The following is an 18,446-nucleotide window of genomic DNA, read 5'->3' as shown; positions in this document are numbered from 1 at the left end:
AGGACATACATTACATCTAGATCCCCCACACCGATAAAAACCTTTTACTTGCAACCAATGTTGTTGTCGGTTTAATGTGTAAAAAAGGCTGGGGAAAAGTATATTTCCCAAGGATCGACCTCGTCTTGCCACACACATGCAACCATTTTTTAGTATCTTTCCCAGGATGTCATCCTGATTGACAACAGGCAAATATTTGAGAATTATTGCCTTTATTTGCTGAAAATGAACACTATAAGCTGTAGAGAAAATGAATCTCTGATTTTTATCAGAATGACCACTGGGAAGTTGGTGATTATTATAAAGTGCATTCTGTCTAGAACGACTACGCACGATATTGCATGTGTGATTCAGGGCAGTAGTACAGTAACCTCTCTCTTTTAATCGTTTTTTTTATTATTGAACTCTCCCTATCAAAGCTGGCATCACTAGAACATAGGCGTCTTGCCCGCATGAATTCTCCATGTGGTATTGCATTGATTGTGTGACGGGGATGATTTCTTGAGGCAAGGAGTAAAGTATTACCTGCGGTTTCTTTCCCATGTTTATCTTAGATCACTGTGTGCAGCCATTCTAACTTTATCTCAGAATTGATGGTAGCAGAGCTGGGAGCTGTCCCGCCTATACCAGGCTCTCAATAGATTGACATTTCAGAGTCAATGCACAATCACAGCAGGGGGTGTGGCGGACTGCAGTGCAGGAGACAGGGAAGGCCCAGTCACACACAATGACTTACCAGCGATCCCAAACACAATGCAACCTGATAGGGATCGCAGGTAAGTCACCTGGAGGTCGCTGGTGAGATGTCACACGGTCAGATCTTATCAGCGATCCAGGAGCAATACAGGTCGCAGTAGCGACCTGTATAACGATCTCAGCAGTACTGTAACCCTGTCACACAGTGTCAAAAAACACAGCGATGTGTCCTGCCCAGCAGGACATCGCCTTTGAAGAAAATCGCTGGTAGGTGTCACAGATAACAAGATCGCTAACGGGATCGCTACTGCGTCACAGAAACCGTGACTCAGCTGCGATCTCGCTAGCGATCTCGTTATGTGTGACGGTACCTGGAGTCACATCAATATTAATCACAGAGCAATAAACGGATTTTTGTGTACTCACCGTAAAATCGTTTTCTCTTAGCCATCATTGGGGGACACAGGACCATAGGTGTTATGCTGCCTATCCATAGGAGGACACTAAGTAGATGCAAAAGCATAGCTCCTCCTCTGCAGTATACACCCCCTGGCCGGGCCAGGCAAGCTCAGTTTTAGTACACAAGCAGTAGGAGAAAAAAAAAAAAAAACAGTAAAAACTTACCTTAACAGAGGAACATGAGAAAAAAAAGAGTCATAACCAAATAAGGTACTGAGAGAACCAAGGCCCAACAGGGCAACAGGGTGGGTGCTGTGTCCCCCAATGATGGCTAAGAGAAAACGATTTTACGGTGAGTACACAAAAATCCGTTTTTCTCTGACGCCTCATTGGGGGACACAGGACCATGGGACGTCCTAAAGCAGTCCATGGGTGGGAAAAAATAAAAAGAAAGACAACACAACCCAAGGACTAGGAACCAGTCCCAGACAGCCTGGAGCGCCTACTGAGAGAGGTGCTCTACTGCCGTTTGCAGAATTTTCCTACCCAGATTTGCCTCAGTTGAAACCTGGGTATTGACTCTGTAATGCTTTGAAAACATATGTAGGCTAGACCAGGTCGCAGCCTTATACACCTGTTCCACTGAAGCCTGATGCCGAATGGCCCACGAAACTCCAACTGCTCGCGTGGAATGAGCCCGCTGCCCACTAGGAATGGGCTGGAGTTGCAAGCGGTAGACTTCCTGGATCGCAGAGCGAATCCAGCGAGCCAGCGTCGCCTTTGAAGCTGCCTGTCCCTTCTTAGGCCCCTCAGGAATGACAAAGAGTCCGTTTTCCTAAAGGGGGCTATCCTGGATATGTAATATCTGAGAGCTCTGACGAGGTCTAACGAATACAGAGACCTTTCCACCCTATGAACCGGGTGTGGACAAAAGGAAGGCAGGACAATGTCCTCGTTCAAATGAACGGGGTAAGAACCTTTGGAAGGAAATCTGTAAGGGGGCGCAGAACCACCTTGTCCTGGTGAAAGATCAGAAAAAGGCTCGCGGCAAGTGAGTGCTGCCAGCTCCGAAACCCGTCTGATGGATGTAATTGCCACTAAGAATGTTACCTTCCAGGACAGAAGAGCAAGGGAGGATTCCTTGAGGGGTTCAAAGGGAGACCTCTGGAGACCGTTCAGAACGAGGTTGAGGTCCCATGGTTCCAGCGGCCGTTTGTACGGGGAAACTAGATGGGAAACGCCCTGGAGGAAGGTCTTGACTTGCGGTTTTTGAGCCAGGCGGCATTGGTAGAAGATTGAGAGCGCTGAGACCTGCCCTTTAAGGGAACTGAGAGCCAACCCCGCTTTCAAGCCAGACTGTAGAAAGTCAAGAATTCTGGCGATGGCCAGAGGCATAGGCTGGACGTTAGTTTCCCTGCACCATGAAAGGAAGATTTTCCACGTACGGTGGTAAATGCGGGATGAAGCAGGCTTTCGGGCGCTGCTCATGGTGGCAATAACCACGGGGGAGAATCCCGCTCTTGTTAATACCCAGGTCTCAATGGCCATGCCGTCAGCTTCAGGGCTCTGGAGTTCTGATGGGAAATGGGCCCTTGGGTCAGCAAGTCTGGGATGTCTGGAAGGTGCCACGGTGCGTCTGTGAGAATTTGTACTAATTCGGCGTACCAGGCACCCCTGGGCCAGTCCGGTGCTATCAGTATCACCGGGACTCCCTCTGCCTTGATCTTCCTGATTACCCGCTGCAGCAGGGGTAGAGGTGGAAATATGTAAGGCAGGCGGAAGTGGTGCCAGGAGCAGACTAGAGCATCCGCGCCGATGGACTGCGGGTCGCGTGACCTGGCTATGAACGCGGGTACCTTTGCATTCAACCTTAAGGCCACGTCTGGTGTGCCCCAGCGAGTGCAGATGTGTAGAAATACTTCTGGGTGGAGAAACCATTCTCCGGCGGCCAGGCCTTGGCGACTTAGAAAGTCTGCTGCCCAGTTCTCTACCCCCGGTATGTGTACCGCTGATATCACTGATCCCGTCGATTCGGCCCAGCTGAGGATCTTGTGGGCCTCGAGATAAGCCGCTTTGCTGCGGGTGCCCCCCTGCCGATTGATATAGGCTACAGCTGTCGCATTGTCCGATTGGACTCGAATCTGACGACCCGCTAGCAGAGGGCAGAACGCCCTGAGCACGAGGAAGATCGCGCGGAGTTCCAGGATGTTGATGGGAAGGAAAGACTCCTGGGGCGTCCAACGTCCTTGAGCAGTGTGGTGCCGGTACACTGCTCCCCAGCCTAGGAGGCTGGCGTCCGTGGTCAGGACCAGCCAGTTCACTGGGAGAAAAGATCTCCCCTTCGATAGGGATGAGGACCGAAGCCACCAGCGGAGTGCGTACCTGACTGAAGGCGTTAGGTGAAGATGTCTGTCCAGGGAGAAGGGGCTCTTGTCCCAGGCCGCTAGAAGGGCTAGCTGCAGTAGGCGGAGGTGCAGTTGAGCAAAGCGTACTGCTTCCATAGCCGTCACCATCCTGCCGAGAACTTTCATGCTGAATCGAATGGAGCGAGACGGAGGACGTAGAAGGCAGCGTACCGCTCATTGAAGAGCGAACGCCTTATCCTGAGGGAAAAGGATCAAGCCCCGATGGGTGTCCAGGGACATGCCCAGGAAGGTGATGGATCATGATGGGATCGGGGATGATTTGTCCAGATTCACTAGCCACCCTAAGCGGGATAGGGTGCCCACAGTGATCTGTACGCTGGTTGAGCAGTCGCGGAAGGAGGGGGCCTTGATGAGGAGGTCGTCCAAGTAAGGGAGAACGACTACTCCCCTGACGTGAAGGACGCTCATGGCGGCCGCCATGACTTTGGTGAAGACCCTTGATGCGGTGGCAAGGCCGAAGGGTAGAGCTACGAATTGAAAGTGTGAGTCCTGAATTGCGAAGCGGAGGAACTTTTGGTGATCTGGGGCGATGGGTATGTGCAGGTACGCGTCCTTGATATCTATGGAGACGAGGAATTCCCCTTCGACCATGGATGCAATAATGGACCTTAGGGACTCCATTCTGAATCTCCGTACGTGCACATGTTTGTTTAGGTGTTAGAGGTCCAGGATGGGTCGAACTGACCCATCCTTTTTGGGGACCACAATGAGGTTGGAATAAAATCCCCCGAACTTCTCGTCGTCTGGGACAGGTATTATCACTCCTGCTGTTTGGAGCGAGTGGATTGCTGAGAAAAAAAGCTTAGCGTCGTTTTTGAGTCTTTGGGGGGTTTGAGAGAAAGAACCGACTCGGGGGTCGGGTCCGAAATTCTATGTTGTAACCGGAAGACACAAGGTCTCGCACCCATTTGTCATCTGAGGCGGCAGCCCAGATGTGTTGAAAGAGCCGAAGTCGACCTCCTACAATGAGTGTGTCTTCCGGGGCGCCGAAGGAGTCATGAGGGGGAAAAACGTCGTGGCCGAGTCTCCCTAGTCCTGGACTGTTTCGGTCTAGGCTGCCATGATGAAGTGGGTTTCGGGGAGAGCTGAGAAGGTCGGTCGCTGCGTAGTCCGCGGCTGGTGGCGGGGACAGTACGGGATGTCGACCAACCAAATGAGTTCCGAAAGGAGCGGAACGAGGACTGTGGACGTCTGGTGATGGACGTCCTGGACTTCAGCTGGGGGAGGGAGGTACTCTTTCCTCCCGTGGCGTCAGAAATGAGCTTGTCCAGACGTTCGCCAAACAATCGGTCTGGAAAAAAGGGAAGGCCCGTGAGAGACTTCTTAGAGGCAGAGTCCGCTCGCCATTGTCGGAGCCAGAGAGCTCTACGGATGGCTATGGTATTTGAGGCGGCAAACGCTGCGCAGGTAGCAGCGTCCATGGAGGCCTGGATGAGGTACTCCGCCGCAGCGGCAATTTGAGCTGTTACCTCTGTGAAGGTATGAGTGAAAAGGGATTCCTCAAGCGAAGTGTTAAGGGAGTCTGCCCAGACCGAGATCGCCTTTGCGACCCACACAGAGGCAAAGGAGGGCGAGAGGGAGGAACCCGCAGCCTCAAAAGCAGAGCGGGCGAGGTGCTCCACCTGTCTGTCTGTCGGGTCCTTGATGGAAGAAACATTGGGTAAAGACAGGAGGGTCTTTGTGTTAAGACGGGAGACCGGGGGGTCGACCGAGGGCGGATCGGCCCAGCCCTTAGGGGCAGGTGAGGCAAAAGGGTACCGGGACTCCATGAGTTTTCGGTTACCGAAGCGCCTGTCAGGCTTCTCCCTTTGCTTTGTGAGGATATCCTGAAACTCTGGGTGATCAGCGAAAACCTTTTGGGGTTTCCTTGCCCTCTTAAAGGAGACCGCATGGTCAGTGGTAGTGGATGGGGGATCCTCCACATGTAGAGTTTGGTTGATTGCTGCTATAAGGGAGTCTTTTGCAGTTTGATCATCTGGGGGTGATGAAACCAAGGAATCCTCCTGGTACAAACAGCATTCTCCCTCCTCCAGCTCTTCAGAAGCCGTGGAGCGTGTGGGAGAGCCTGCCCTGTGTGCTCCCGAGGGAGAGCCCGCTGGAGACACCCGGCCGTGTGCTCTTTTCCTGATCCCTGCAACCGGAGAAGCATGTGCCCGGATTACCTCAGAAGGATCCTCCATAGGGGTATCCTCAGGCTGCGTTCCGTCCAGGGGCCCAGAAGGGTGTGGAGGACGACATTGCATAGCCAGAACCAGGTTCTGTGACAGTTTTTCCATGGATTGGGACAGAAACTGTGCCCATTCCGGTGGGCTGGGGGCCCTAGGCTCTGGGATGCTGGTTGCGGCGGCGGTGGTGGCAGGGGGGTCTTGGGGGGCTATAGGGGCACAGGACTCACAGAGAGAAGAGGTGTGTTTACGTGGTAGCTCAGTGTGGCAGGCAGTGCAGGCTGAATAATAGACTATGTGGGCCTTAGTACTCTTAGTGCCCTTAGATTTCTGCATGTTCCTAATAGGAGTATGCCAGGGGGGGGAGCAATGCTCAGCAGAGCTACAATTGAAGCAAGCACCTCACCAGAATCAGCCGATGGCCCTGTCCTCAGGAAGGATTAAGCTCTATGAAGACCTTTGCACGCTTTCCTGTGGGGGGGGCTTATCGCGGCCGCGGGGGGCGGGGCTTAGCACTAAAAGAGCGGGAAGATGAGTCAGTGTGCCCCCCCCTGCTGTTGGTAGTAAAAAAAAAAAAACGGCGGAAAGGGAGCTTCTGAGTTTTCCTCCCTCTCCCTACAGTCAGCACACAGCTTGTCACCAGTGGTTATCAGCCGGCTTTTCTGCTAGAGCAAATAAACAGAGCAGATAATAAATAGCGTGAGTCCCTGAGCCCTGGGCCCTCCCCCCTACCACCGGGAAATTATCTGCAAGACTTTCTGCAAACAGCAGAACTTCCCCCTCCTCCAGCCAGCAAGCTAGAGAAAGTTAACACTGTGTGTGCAGGATCCTTGCTCCTTGCACATAATAAATACTGTAAAATGTCCTGGGAGCCTTCCCTGCAGCGCCTTTTCTCCCTTTGTCTGGGAAACCAGTCAGGGGGGATCTCACCTTAAAACACTGCTTTCCAGGCAGTGAAAATAGCAGAGTCAGCTTGCTGTGTCGGTGTCATTCAACTCAGAGCCTGCAGAGAGGGGCTGAGGAATTGGTGCCATCTTCAACTCAGAGCCTGCAGAGAGGGGCTGAGGAATTGGGCTATAGGGCACAGGCCTCTACCCTGGGCTTTGGAAAATCGGTGTCTGTGGAACCCGTCGTCCAGCCCAGGATCCAGCGTCGCAGGAGGGGGTACGTGGAGGCGACACTCCACGTTCCCGCCCATTGATGGTAGTGGGAGATCGGTCCCAAACGGAAACCGTCGCCCTCAAAAAATAACAAACCTTGAAAGGAAGTGCCTCCCACAGACACTAAGCTAAAACTGAGCTTGCCTGGCCCGGCCAGGGGGTGTATACTGCAGAGGAGGAGCTATGCTTTTGCATCTACTTAGTGTCCTCCTATGGATAGGCAGCATAACACTCATGGTCCTGTGTCCCCAATGAGGCGTCAGAGAAAAACCCTTTAGTATGAGTAAACAATAGCTCACACAAAAAAGAGAAACAGATGTTTTTACTTTTTTTTTTAACCCCTGCTGCATGCTGTCCTTAGCTTATATTGCAAAATTCTGGTGACAAATTCCTTTTAAATTAAAAAACATGAACAGGAGGGAAGGCTGACTTCACACAAGCATATAACAAAAGTGGGCTTATTTTCATTCATAAAAAGCAGATGATTTTCATCCGTATGGTACTGGTTTAATACGTCTGCAATTATTAACATTTAAAAGACTAAATACATTTTTATGTTAAAGAATTGTAGAGTATCTGTAAAAAAAAAAAAACAAAAAAAAACCAACAGATGCTATACTGATATGTATGAGGTCCGTTTTGTTCTGCGCACCCATAGACTTGAATAGGAGAGATTTGCCTAACATACAGAAGAAACTATTCCATGTTGCCCTTTTTTCCCATGCACACAGATTCGGACTGTGAAAAAAAACCAACGCTCATCTGCACTCATAGAATAACACTGGTCTGGGTGCTGTCTTTTAATTTCATTGACAGCACTTGGATCGAAAATACGCCCAAGTGAACATACCTTGGGTGGGTGAATGCAGACATCCGTGTGAAAGTCGATGTAATGCCAAATCTTTTTTTATCAGATAGCACACAGACCCACTAAGTGTGTCGTCCTATCTAATCCTCAACATCAGATCAGTATAGGAAATGCTCTCTGACATTACATATGGCTGTGTGAATGCACCCTTAGAGTCACAAGTAGAGATGAGCGGACCTAAACTTTGAAGTTTGGTGTTCCAGTTCTAGTGCTTTACGTTTGGAAATTACTCGTACCTCATAATGATGTAATCTCTGCAGGATTTCTACTCCTCGTGATAGGATCCTTGTATACACCCAGCCGACAGTAAAGCAGCGCAGATACAGCGGCAGCTCTGTGTGGTACCTATAGAAGGAATATATGGAAGGCCTATTGTATATTGCACTTAAAGAGGTTGTCTACTACTTTTACATTGATGGTCTATCCTTAGGATAAGTTATCAATATCTGATCGGCCAGGGTCCAACACCCCACACGCCCGCCAATCAACTGTTCTTGGTGCCGGCAGTGACAGCAGGCAGCTGGAAACGCTCAGTTCCAGCACTGCTCTGTCTTCTCATTTTGGCTGCGGACGGGTACTGCACATCCCTTTCCCATTCTAATTAGTAGGAAGCAGATGTGCAGTACTCGGCTATGACCGCTATCAGAAGACGGAGTAGCGCCGGAACTGAGCATTTCAGGCTGCCTGCTGCCACTGGGACCATGAACAGCTGACTGGCGGCGGTGCCAGGTGTCGAACCCCCGCCAATCAGACATTGATAATCTATCCTAAGCATAGGTCATCAATGTAAAAAAGAGAATTTTGTTTACTTACCGTAAATTCTTTTTCTTGTAGTTCCGACATGGGAGACCCAAACCATGGGTGTATAGCTAGCGCCTCCGGAGGACACACAAAGTACTACACTCAAACGTGAAGCTCCTCCCTCCGGGCTATATACACTCCCTGGATGACAATCTATCCAGTTCAGTACAAAAGCTGAAGGAGGACATCCACCCATAAGTAGAGATAGAGTAAAACTCGGCAAAACCAGAACTCTGTCTACTAACAACAGCCGGTGAAACACACGGAACAAAAAACTGCCAACAGGCAACAGGGAGGGTGCTGGGTCTCCCATGTCGGAACTACAAGAAAAAGAATTTACGGTAAGTAAACAAAATTCTCTTTTTCTTTATCGTTCCTTCCATGGGAGACCCAAACCATGGGACGTTCCAAAGCAGTCCATGGGTGGGAAATAAACCAAACTGAGAAGTAGGCAAAACCTAACTTCACAAATGGGCGACAGCCGCCTGAAGGATGCGTCTGCCCAAGCTCGCATCTGCCGAAGCATGAGCATGCACTTGGTAATGCTTCGAAAAAGTGTGCAGACTGGACCAAGTGGCAGCCTGACACACCTGCTGAGCCGTAGCCTGGTGTCTGAAAGCCCAGGAGGCACCGACAGCTCTGGTCGAGTGCGCCTTAATCCCCGGCGGGGGAGGCACCTGAGAACACTGGTAGGCATCGGCGATAGCCGACCTAACCCAACGAGCTAGGGTCGGTTTAGAAGCAGAGAGACCCTTGCGCTGACCCGTGGTTAGCACAAAAAGTGAGGTGCACCGCCGAAAAACGGCGGTGCGTGACACATAGATTCGGAGCGCCCGCACCAAATCCAAGGTGTGCAACGCCTTCTCAAAGCGATGCACAGGGGCCGGACAAAGAGAGGGCAATGAAATGTCCTGGTTAAGGTGGAAGGAAGACACCACCTTAGGGAGAAAGTCCGGAGTCGGACGAAGAACCACCTTGTCTTGGTGAAACACCAAAAAGGGGGATTCCGAAGAAAGCGCAGCCAAATCAGAAACTCTCCTGACAGAAGTTATGGCTACTAGAAAGACAACTTTCTGAGAAAGTCTAGACAAGGGAACCTCCCTGAGAGGCTCAAAAGGGGGTTTCTGTAAGGCCGTGAGGACCAGATTAAGGTCCAAGGGATCCAATGGCCGCCGGTAAGGAGGGATGATGTGAGATGCGCCCTGCATGAAGGTGCGCACCTGAGCCAGTCGGGCGATACGCCGCTGGAACAATACCGACAAAGCCGACACCTGTCCCTTGAGGGAATTGAGGGACAGACCTAACTGTAGGCCTGACTGTAGAAAAGACAGGATGGTCGGCAAGGAGAACGGCCAAGGGGCACGGCCGGAAGAGCGACACCAGGACAGGAAAATTCTCCAAGTCCTGTGGTAAATCTTGGCCGAGGAAGACTTCCGAGCCTGAGTCATGGTGGAGATGACCTCAGAGGGAATGCCTGAAGCCGTCAGGATCCAGGACTCAAGAGCCACGCCGTCAATCTGAGAGCCGCAGAATTCTGGCGGAAGAACGGACCTTGAGAGAGAAGGTCTGGGCGGTCCGGGAGATGCCACGGCACCTCTACGGACAGGCGGAGCAGGTCTGGGTACCAAGCTCGCCTGGGCCAGTCCGGAGCAATGAGTATGACTCGACGGCCCTCCGTACCGATCTTGCGCAGAACCCTGGGCAAGAGCGCTAGAGGGGGAAACACATAGGCCAGACGGAACTGAGACCAATCTTGAACCAGTGCGTCTGCTGCGAAGGCTTGAGGATCGTGGGAGCGAGCCACGTAAACCGGAACCTTGTTGTTGTGCCGGGATGCCATCAGATCCACTTCCGGAGTGCCCCACTTGCGGCAGATCGATCTGAACACTGACGGATGCAGGGCCCACTCGCCGCCGTCCACGGTTTGACGGCTGAGATAATCGGCCTCCCAGTTTTCCACGCCTGGGATGTGGACTGCAGATATGGTGGACTTGAAGTCCTCCGTCCACTGGAGGATTCGTTGAACCTCCAACATCGCCAGACGGCTGTGAGTCCCGCCCTGGTGATTGATGTAGGCAACCGCTGTCGTGTTGTCCGACTGAACCCGAATGTGCTTCCCCGCCAACAGGTGGTGAAAGTCTAGGAGAGCTAGAAACACAGCTCTGATCTCCAGCACATTGATCGGGAGGGCTGATTCGGACGGAGTCCAAGTGCCCTGTGCTCGGTGATGAAGAAATACCGCTCCCCAACCGGAGAGGCTGGCATCCGTGGTGAGTATCACCCAGGACGGAGTCAGGAAGGAGCGTCCCTGTGACAGGGAGAGGGCCTGAAGCCACCACTGAAGGGAGTTCCTGGCCTGAGATGACAGAGCCACCAGCCTGTCCAAGGAAGAGATCCGCTTGTCCCAACAGCGGAGAATGTCCAGCTGCAAGGGACGCAGATGGAACTGGGCAAAGGGAACCGCTTCCATTGACGCCACCATCTGACCCAGCACCCGCATGAGGTGTCTGATGGAATGACGGCGGTGCCTCAGCAGAGAGCGCACCGCCAGACGAAGGGATTGCTGTTTGACTAAGGGCAACTTGACAAGTGCCGGCAGAGTCTCGAACTGCATCCCTAGGTACATAAGTACCTGGGTCAGGGTCAGAGTGGACTTGGGCAGGTTGACAAGCCACCCGAACTGAACTAGCGTAGCGACAGTGAGAGAGACACTCCGCTGGCAGTCTACACTGGATGAGGCCTTGACTAGAAGGTCGTCCAGGTAAGGAATCACTGCCAATCCCTGGAGGTGCAGGACTGCAACCACTGCTGCCATGACCTTGGTGAACACCCGAGGGGCCGTGGCTAAGCCAAAGGGAAGAGCCACGAACTGGAAATGTTCCTCTCCGATTGCAAAGCGTAGCCAACGCTGGTGTGAGACCGCAATAGGCACATGCAGATAGGCATCTCTGATGTCGATGGATGCTAGAAAATCTCCTTGGGTCATTGAGGCAATGACCGATCTCAGAGATTCCATGCGAAAGTGCCGCACCTGAACATGCTTGTTGAGAAGCTTGAGATCCAGGATGGGCCGGGAGGAACCGTCCTTCTTGGGGACTAGAAAGAGGTTTGAGTAGAAACCGCTGAACCGTTCCCGGGCGGGAACCGGAACAATTACCCCGTTGGCGTGCAGGGAGGCCACGGCCTGAGAGAAGGCGGCGGCCTTGGAGCAAGGGGATGTGGACAGAAAAAATCTGTTTGGCGGGCTGGAAGAAAATTCTATCCTGTAGCCGTGGGAGATAATATCCCACACCCACTGATCGGTGACGTGTTGGAACCACACGTCTCCAAAGTGGGAGAGCCTGCCCCCGACCAAGGACGTTGCTGGTGCAGCCAGGTAGTCAAGAGGAGGCCGCCTTAGTGGCAGCGGCTCCTCCGGTCTTTTGAGGACGCGGCTTTGCGCGCCAGTTTGGTTTACGATCCTTGGCTGCGGTAGTGGACGCGGTCGAGGGCTTCGAGGATAACCAGTTAGAGGAACGAAAGGAACGAAACCTCGATTGGATCCTGCCCTGGACAGGTTTCCTGGCCTTAGTTTGAGGCAAGGAAGTACTCTTCCCGCCAGTAGCCTCCTTGATTATGTCATCCAGCTGTTCCCCAAACAGCCTGGACCCAGCAAAAGGGAGACTCGCAAGGTACTTTTTTGAGGAAGCGTCTGCTTTCCACTCTCGAAGCCACAAGATCCTGCGGATCGCGAGGGAGTTAGCGGAGGCCACCGCCGTGCGGTGAGAAGCCTCCAGGATGGCAGACATGGCGTAGGATGCAAAAGCCGAAGCTCGAGAAGTTAAGGTCTCCAGCTCAGGCATAGAGTCCCTGGTGAGGGAATGCATCTCCTCCAGAGAGGCAGAGACTGCCTTGAGAGCCCACACTGCCGCAAAAGACGGGGAGAACGAGGCTCCAGCCGCCTCATATACAGACTTGGCCAAAAGGTCAACCTGGCGGTCAGTGGGATCCTTAAGAGAAGTGCCATCAGCCACAGCCACGACTGTGCGGGCTGAGATTCTGGACACCGGAGGGTCTACCTTTGGGGACTGAGCCCATTCCTTAACCACCTCTGGTGGAAAAAGAAAACGGTCATCTGAACTACGCTTCGGAAAACGTTTGTCAGGACAGGCCCTGGGTTTGGTAACAGTGGCCTGAAAGCTGGAGTGGTTAAAAAACATACTCCTAGCTTTCTTAGGTGAGGTAAACTGGTGTAGCTCTACCAGAGAGGCTTGTTCCTCAGACTCTGGTGGGTTGAGGTTCAGTACGGAGTTAATGGACGCAATCAAGTCACTAACATCCGCATCTCCCTCAGACAAGTCAATGGGGTACATAGAGGTAGCGTCTGAGCCCACAGTAAACGAGTCCTCCTCGCCCTGCACCTCGGCACGTGAATCAGAGCCGTGGGAAGAGGAGGGAGAAGGGTCCCTGCGTCTCAGTTTAGGGGGACGGGGTCCTGGGACATGCTCTGAGAGCTCTGCAGAGCTAGGAGCAGCCGAAGCACCCTGTGAAGGGGGCTGATGCATGGACAGCAGTGTCTGGGACAGCTGCCCCATGGAGTCGGCAAAAGACCTGGAAAGAGCTTGCGAAAAAGATGCTACCCAAGCCGGGGGTTCAGCCACCGGGGCCAAAGCAGCCAGAGGGACCCCTGCGGAGGCTCCAGGCTGAGACACAACCATGTTAGCACAGGCATCACAAGGTGGGTATGTGCTTGGCTCTGGCAGAATTAGCTTACAAGCAGTGCATATAGCATACATGTTTGCAGCCTTGCTCCTAGTGACAGACATGCTGCTGATGGTGGAGGCTCTGCAGCCAGAATACACTCCTGTAGAATGCCTGAGAGTGTAATAAAAGTCCACAACCAGAGGTTGTGGCTTACCAGCCCGTGCTCTCTGTGTGCCCTCCGGATTCCACCGCTCCCCTGTGAAGTGTCAGCCTTCCAGATAGAATGCAGCTGCAGCATCCAGCTCCCTCTAGCGCAAGAACGCTGAGAAAATGGCGCTGGGAGAAAGAGGGGGGGCGTGTATAAGCCCAAGAGCGGGAAAAACGGAGGGCAGAGAGATACAGGACGACATACAGGGGAGGGGACATCTCCCCAAGGAGGAGTGCCCTCCCCTCTGCTGGCCGGGCGGTGGGCGGCGCTTTATGCAAAACATGCAGAGAAGCCAAAACCGAAACTAGGCCCAAACAGAAGCCGGGGCCTAGATTTAACAATGCGGCCGACGAGCAGGCACCTTCGGCGCGGTTCTCAGGGGAAATCCCCAGAATCGGCCGGAATTTACAGTAACGTTAAAACACATACTGTCCCCCTAATAAAAGTACCCGGGACCCCTGAAAAACGTCTCTATACTTAGCTTTGAGACGCAGGGCCATGTCCCTGGAGAGGGGGGTAAATGCTCCTTCCAGCAGGGACCAGACAGGGCTGCGGATGGAGACCGGTCTTCTGCAAGCAGAGAGGACCGTGGAGGCTCCCACTTCAACCCAGAGCCTCTTAGAGGATGTGAAGGAGCGCGGCATGTGAAGGCTCCAGCCTTATAAAGTCAACCTTAACAGCACCGCCGACAGAGTGGGGTGTGAAGGGACATGCCGGGAGTCCAGACTGGACCCGCTTTTCTTCCAAATCTTTAAAATAAAATAAAAATGAGAAAAAAATATCAGAGAATGAAAGTGTGTGTTCCTCCTGAAACACAAAGTATTGAACTGGATAGACTGTCATCCAGGGAGTGTATATAGCCCGGAGGGAGGAGCTACACGTTTGAGTGTAGTACTTTGTGTGTCCTCCGGAGGCGCTAGCTATACACCCATGGTTTGGGTCTCCCATGGAAGGAACGATAAAGAAAGTAGTGGACAACCCCATTAATACAGAAATACTACTGTCCCTTCTTTGAATATATATACAGCTCTGGGAGATTAAACACATTCAGAATATGTAAAACCTCTTTACCTCTACTAATCCCACAGCCATAGTCAGTGCTTATGACAATACCGCAAAGTGTGCTCATTCTTCAGCTGATCCCAGTCCTCTCTGGCGCTCTCAAACATCAAATGTGCTTCTTTCCAGTTCCCATTGGTCATAGTGACGACAATATCTACCAGTTTGTGCATTGCAGATTCATATCTAAAGAGAGCCAGAATACACTGGTATATTATACTGCAAAGACAAGATGTCAAAATCCTTCCCATATTTCTATATACAGGAGTATAAAAAGCTGTGGAAAGAAAAGCGCAATAGGGTCTTACCCTAATATATGCAGGGTACGCACAATGAGCAATCCTACTCACCAAATGGAGTTGTGAAAGTCACAACTCCTGTAAAAGCATGTAAAATCCCGATCACGGCAGCAGTACCCCAGGCGGCTGATAACAGAGAGAGGTAGAAAAGGGCTTTTGTTCACCGCGCCAATGATCACTGCTGAATTTATCGGATTAATATAACTTTCTTTTGCACAGGTCTACGTGTTTCTGGAGGCTCAGCTCCCTTCTTCAGGACCGACAGGCACAAGAAAGATTTGATGTTTCTTGTGCCTGTCGGTCCTGAAGAAGGGAGCTGAGCCTACAAAAATGCGTAGACCTGTGCAAAATAAAGTTACATTAATCCGACAAATTCATCAGTGATCAGTGGCGCGGTGAACAAAAGCCCTTTTCTACCGCTCTCTATATACAGGAGTATAACACTCCGTGAGAATAACTTATAACGTATTGGTAACATGCTAAAGACCCTTTTGGCTAAAATGTGTCACAATATGGCAGTAGGAGGTGTAATAAAATAAGGAAAAAAACCACATTACTCATTTAATAAATCCCGTCACTTTAAGGATGATGTACATATTTCCCCCCGCCAGTCTATGTACAAGTGCCAAGAGCAGTGGTGAATCCAGCAACTGGCCAAACTGGTTATGCCAGCATGTACAACGTGTGACGGCTGTGGCCTATCCATAGCATATGTTGCCTTTTATTCTAAGCCTTGGGCAAATATTCTGTCTGTCCTGGTTTGATGCCAGCCTTTTCTATTAGACTATTGAACATTAGCGTTAAAGGGGGTTCCCCAGTCATAACTTATTGATCAGTGGGGGGTGGGTGCTCGAACCCGCACTAACTGGCAGAACAGAGAACTTATATTCCCGTTAGAATGTAGGAGCAGTGAACATGTTCACATTGCCTCTGGGGCTGCCGAGCACTGGTTTTGGCCTTTATCAGCAGCCTTATAGAGAATGAATGGAGTGAACTGCTCTTCGATGTTGGTCCAGGCAATGAACCATTCACCAAGGATCTAGTTTGGCGACAACTTATTTTCACAGGACAACCCCTTTAACCGTGTATATAAGGAAATCTATGAAGTCTTGCTGGCTGTCTGCTCATTTATGCCAGTCATTACCAGAACCTTACCTCATAAGATCTTCTCTGTCCTGGAATATCCTGGTACTCCTCTGCACAGTGTACTGTGGGAAGGTCATGCGGCCCATGTTAACCATGAGAACAGTGGAAAGCAACGTCTGACCTCCACTTGCAGCTTCTTCTACCTCCATAGACTCTGTCAAAGAGAACAAGAGCAGAACTCTACAAAATACCGCCCTGGGACCTTTGCAGACTCTGACGGCCCTCCCGGCAGCATCCTTTGCTCTGCAATTAATAAAATACAACAAAAATACATAGAAAGGATAAATGCACAAAAACAAACCTGGAATTTGTTTTGCTACGCAACAATACAAGTATTTACTTTTTAAGAATGGCAGCACCAATGCTGGACCGGTTCTTGCTCGTGCTGAAGATGGAACGTTGTCTGGAAAGCTTTAGGAATTCCTCCACAAGTTGTTGCTTTGGGGCATTAGGATTTGCAAAGTGAAAAGACTTTGCCAAATTCTTTAGCTCTGGTGCAGATAGAAGATCGAGTGCTTCTGAAATCTCCTCCAAGTCACTTTCTACAGAACAAAAAATACAAATGAAGCAAACAGGGAAAAAATGTTTGAAATGTCAAATAAAAGAGCATCTATAGAATAATCAATCAATCAATCAATAGGAGACTCAAGTTAAAAAAAAGGAAGCCATAGTAATTAATCCTATTACTCATTCATCTTATTGGGGGACACAGAACCATGGGATACTCTGACTACATGGAGGCTGACACTATTGTTGCATCTAAATAAAACGGGGACCTCCACAGCAGACTGTACTTTGCCTGTCATTGTCAAGCTTCCTCAGTTTCTAGTAGTGTCAGTTGGAGGCAAAGTCTGTCCCAGACCCATCTAAGGTTAGGCACGGACCTTTCTTTTGCTTTGCGTCTTTCAGATGGAAATCTTATGGGTAACAGAGTGTAGCTGTGCACCACGTTTCACTCGTGTAGCGAAGGAGAGTACAGGCTGTAACTGTTCAGTCACTATCCTCTCCCGTCGGTGTGGCAGGACCATTTGTATCTTTACCCAGTTGGTTGTAGGGTACTAGTGGGGAGGTCCGTAAGCCAATTAGCTCTTGGCCGTCAACCCACATAGCGCATGTGTGCATGGAGCAGAAGATAGGGAGTTCGGGATCTTTAGGACAGGTAAGTATGACCCTGTCAGCAGTCCTTCTTTCCTTCCTGTCCCCCCCCCCTCCATCTCCCCTTGCATTATTGTTGGTCTCTCAAGTGGTGGCTAAAGTCTCCCCTGTATCTTCGGGGGTCACTCTTTTTGCCCTATTCAGTTGCTCAACACAGATGTCAGGCTCTTCAGGAGGGGAGCGATCTCCCATCATTTGAGGGTCTAGAGAGTTTTCAGCAGCTAAGAAAGACTTCTCCTGATCAATGTGTAAGAGCTCAGAGCAGTTAGTCCAAGGGCTGCCGATCAGAACCCAGCAGACAATGCAACTAGAGTGGCCTATAACAATCACCAAGCAGCACAAGAAGCTCCTCTGCCATAATGGAGGTTGCAGAAACTTTAGAATGGGCACAAGACAAAATTCCATTAATTTCGGAGGTTCATATACCATGGGAGGACAACTGAGAGGCAGACTTTTTAACATGCCAGCTGCTCCCCGCGAGGGAGTGATCTCTCCACTCCAAGTGTTCGAGAAAACTTGTTGACAGTGAGGTATGCCATATATCGATCTCTTGGCATTTCAACTGACTCACAAGGTGACAAAATTTGTGACAGGGTGCAGGGAACCTCAACCGTTTGCAATCGTGAAGTCATTTCTTAGTCCCAGTTCTCTTTGCCTTACCTGTTTCCACCTCTACAGCTTCTACCAGGGCTGTGGAGTCGGAGTCGGAGTTAGTTTTGGTTGGAGTCGGTAGAAATGTACCGACTCCAGCTTTAAAAAAAATGTATTCATATTTCATAATTGAACTTTCATATGAATTTTATAAATGTTACTCAAATATATATGTTCTATCAAACTATGAACAACAGTGATAAGCAGTTCTGCTGGAGATAGAGACATTTCTTACTTCTTGTGTGTCACTGTTCTCCACTGCCCTTATCTAATCTTATACTTGGTTAACTTCATGCTGCCCCAATCACCATACTTACAATGTATGAAACTGAAAGGGAAAATGTGTTGCAAATTTTTAGTAGTAAAGGTCCTCCTCTAGATTATATTAGATCATACTAGGTGTGCGTCTTCCAAGCATCTCACAGCTGCCTGCTACTCAGAAGAGGAAGACTGTAAGGGTATGTGCGCACTAGGCGTTTTTTTCACGCTGCGTTTTTATGTGCGTTTTTGTCTAAAAAACGCACCCGCGGCTAAAAAAACGCGGCAAAAACGCATGCGTTTTTGCCGCGATTTGGTGCGTTTTTTGCTGCGTTTTTGCTCACTGCGTTTTTAATCAGTGCACAATGCCATTAAAGATTATTGATGAAAAAAAAAAAAAAAAAAGGTCTGATGTCATTTCCTTCTTCAAAATGTTCATTGTATGCAGGAGAGCAGACAGCTGCAGAACTAG

General features: G+C 50.5%; 1 protein-coding gene across 5 annotated transcripts in view; it reads right to left on the bottom strand.

Annotated features, from left to right (window-relative positions):
* Window positions 1–18,446, bottom strand: part of FAN1 (FANCD2 and FANCI associated nuclease 1) — a 109,760-nt gene that overhangs the window by 60,395 nt on the left and 30,919 nt on the right. For all 5 annotated transcript variants that reach the window (XM_075345675.1, XM_075345676.1, XM_075345677.1 and 2 more), the window contains 4 exons: window positions 16,251–16,452; window positions 15,920–16,153; window positions 14,520–14,651; window positions 7,951–8,059 (listed from right to left, as the gene is read on the bottom strand). In XM_075345675.1, the coding sequence (XP_075201790.1) occupies window positions 7,951–8,059; window positions 14,520–14,651; window positions 15,920–16,153; window positions 16,251–16,452 (677 nt within the window). The remainder of the gene's footprint in view (window positions 1–7,950; window positions 8,060–14,519; window positions 14,652–15,919; window positions 16,154–16,250; window positions 16,453–18,446) is intronic.

The sequence above is a fragment of the Anomaloglossus baeobatrachus genome, chromosome 4 (genome assembly GCF_048569485.1).
Source record: "Anomaloglossus baeobatrachus isolate aAnoBae1 chromosome 4, aAnoBae1.hap1, whole genome shotgun sequence".
Lineage (NCBI taxonomy): Eukaryota > Metazoa > Chordata > Amphibia > Anura > Aromobatidae > Anomaloglossus > Anomaloglossus baeobatrachus.
Note: the sequence above shows the minus strand (reverse complement) of the source record. Positions and strands in the feature narration are given on the sequence as shown.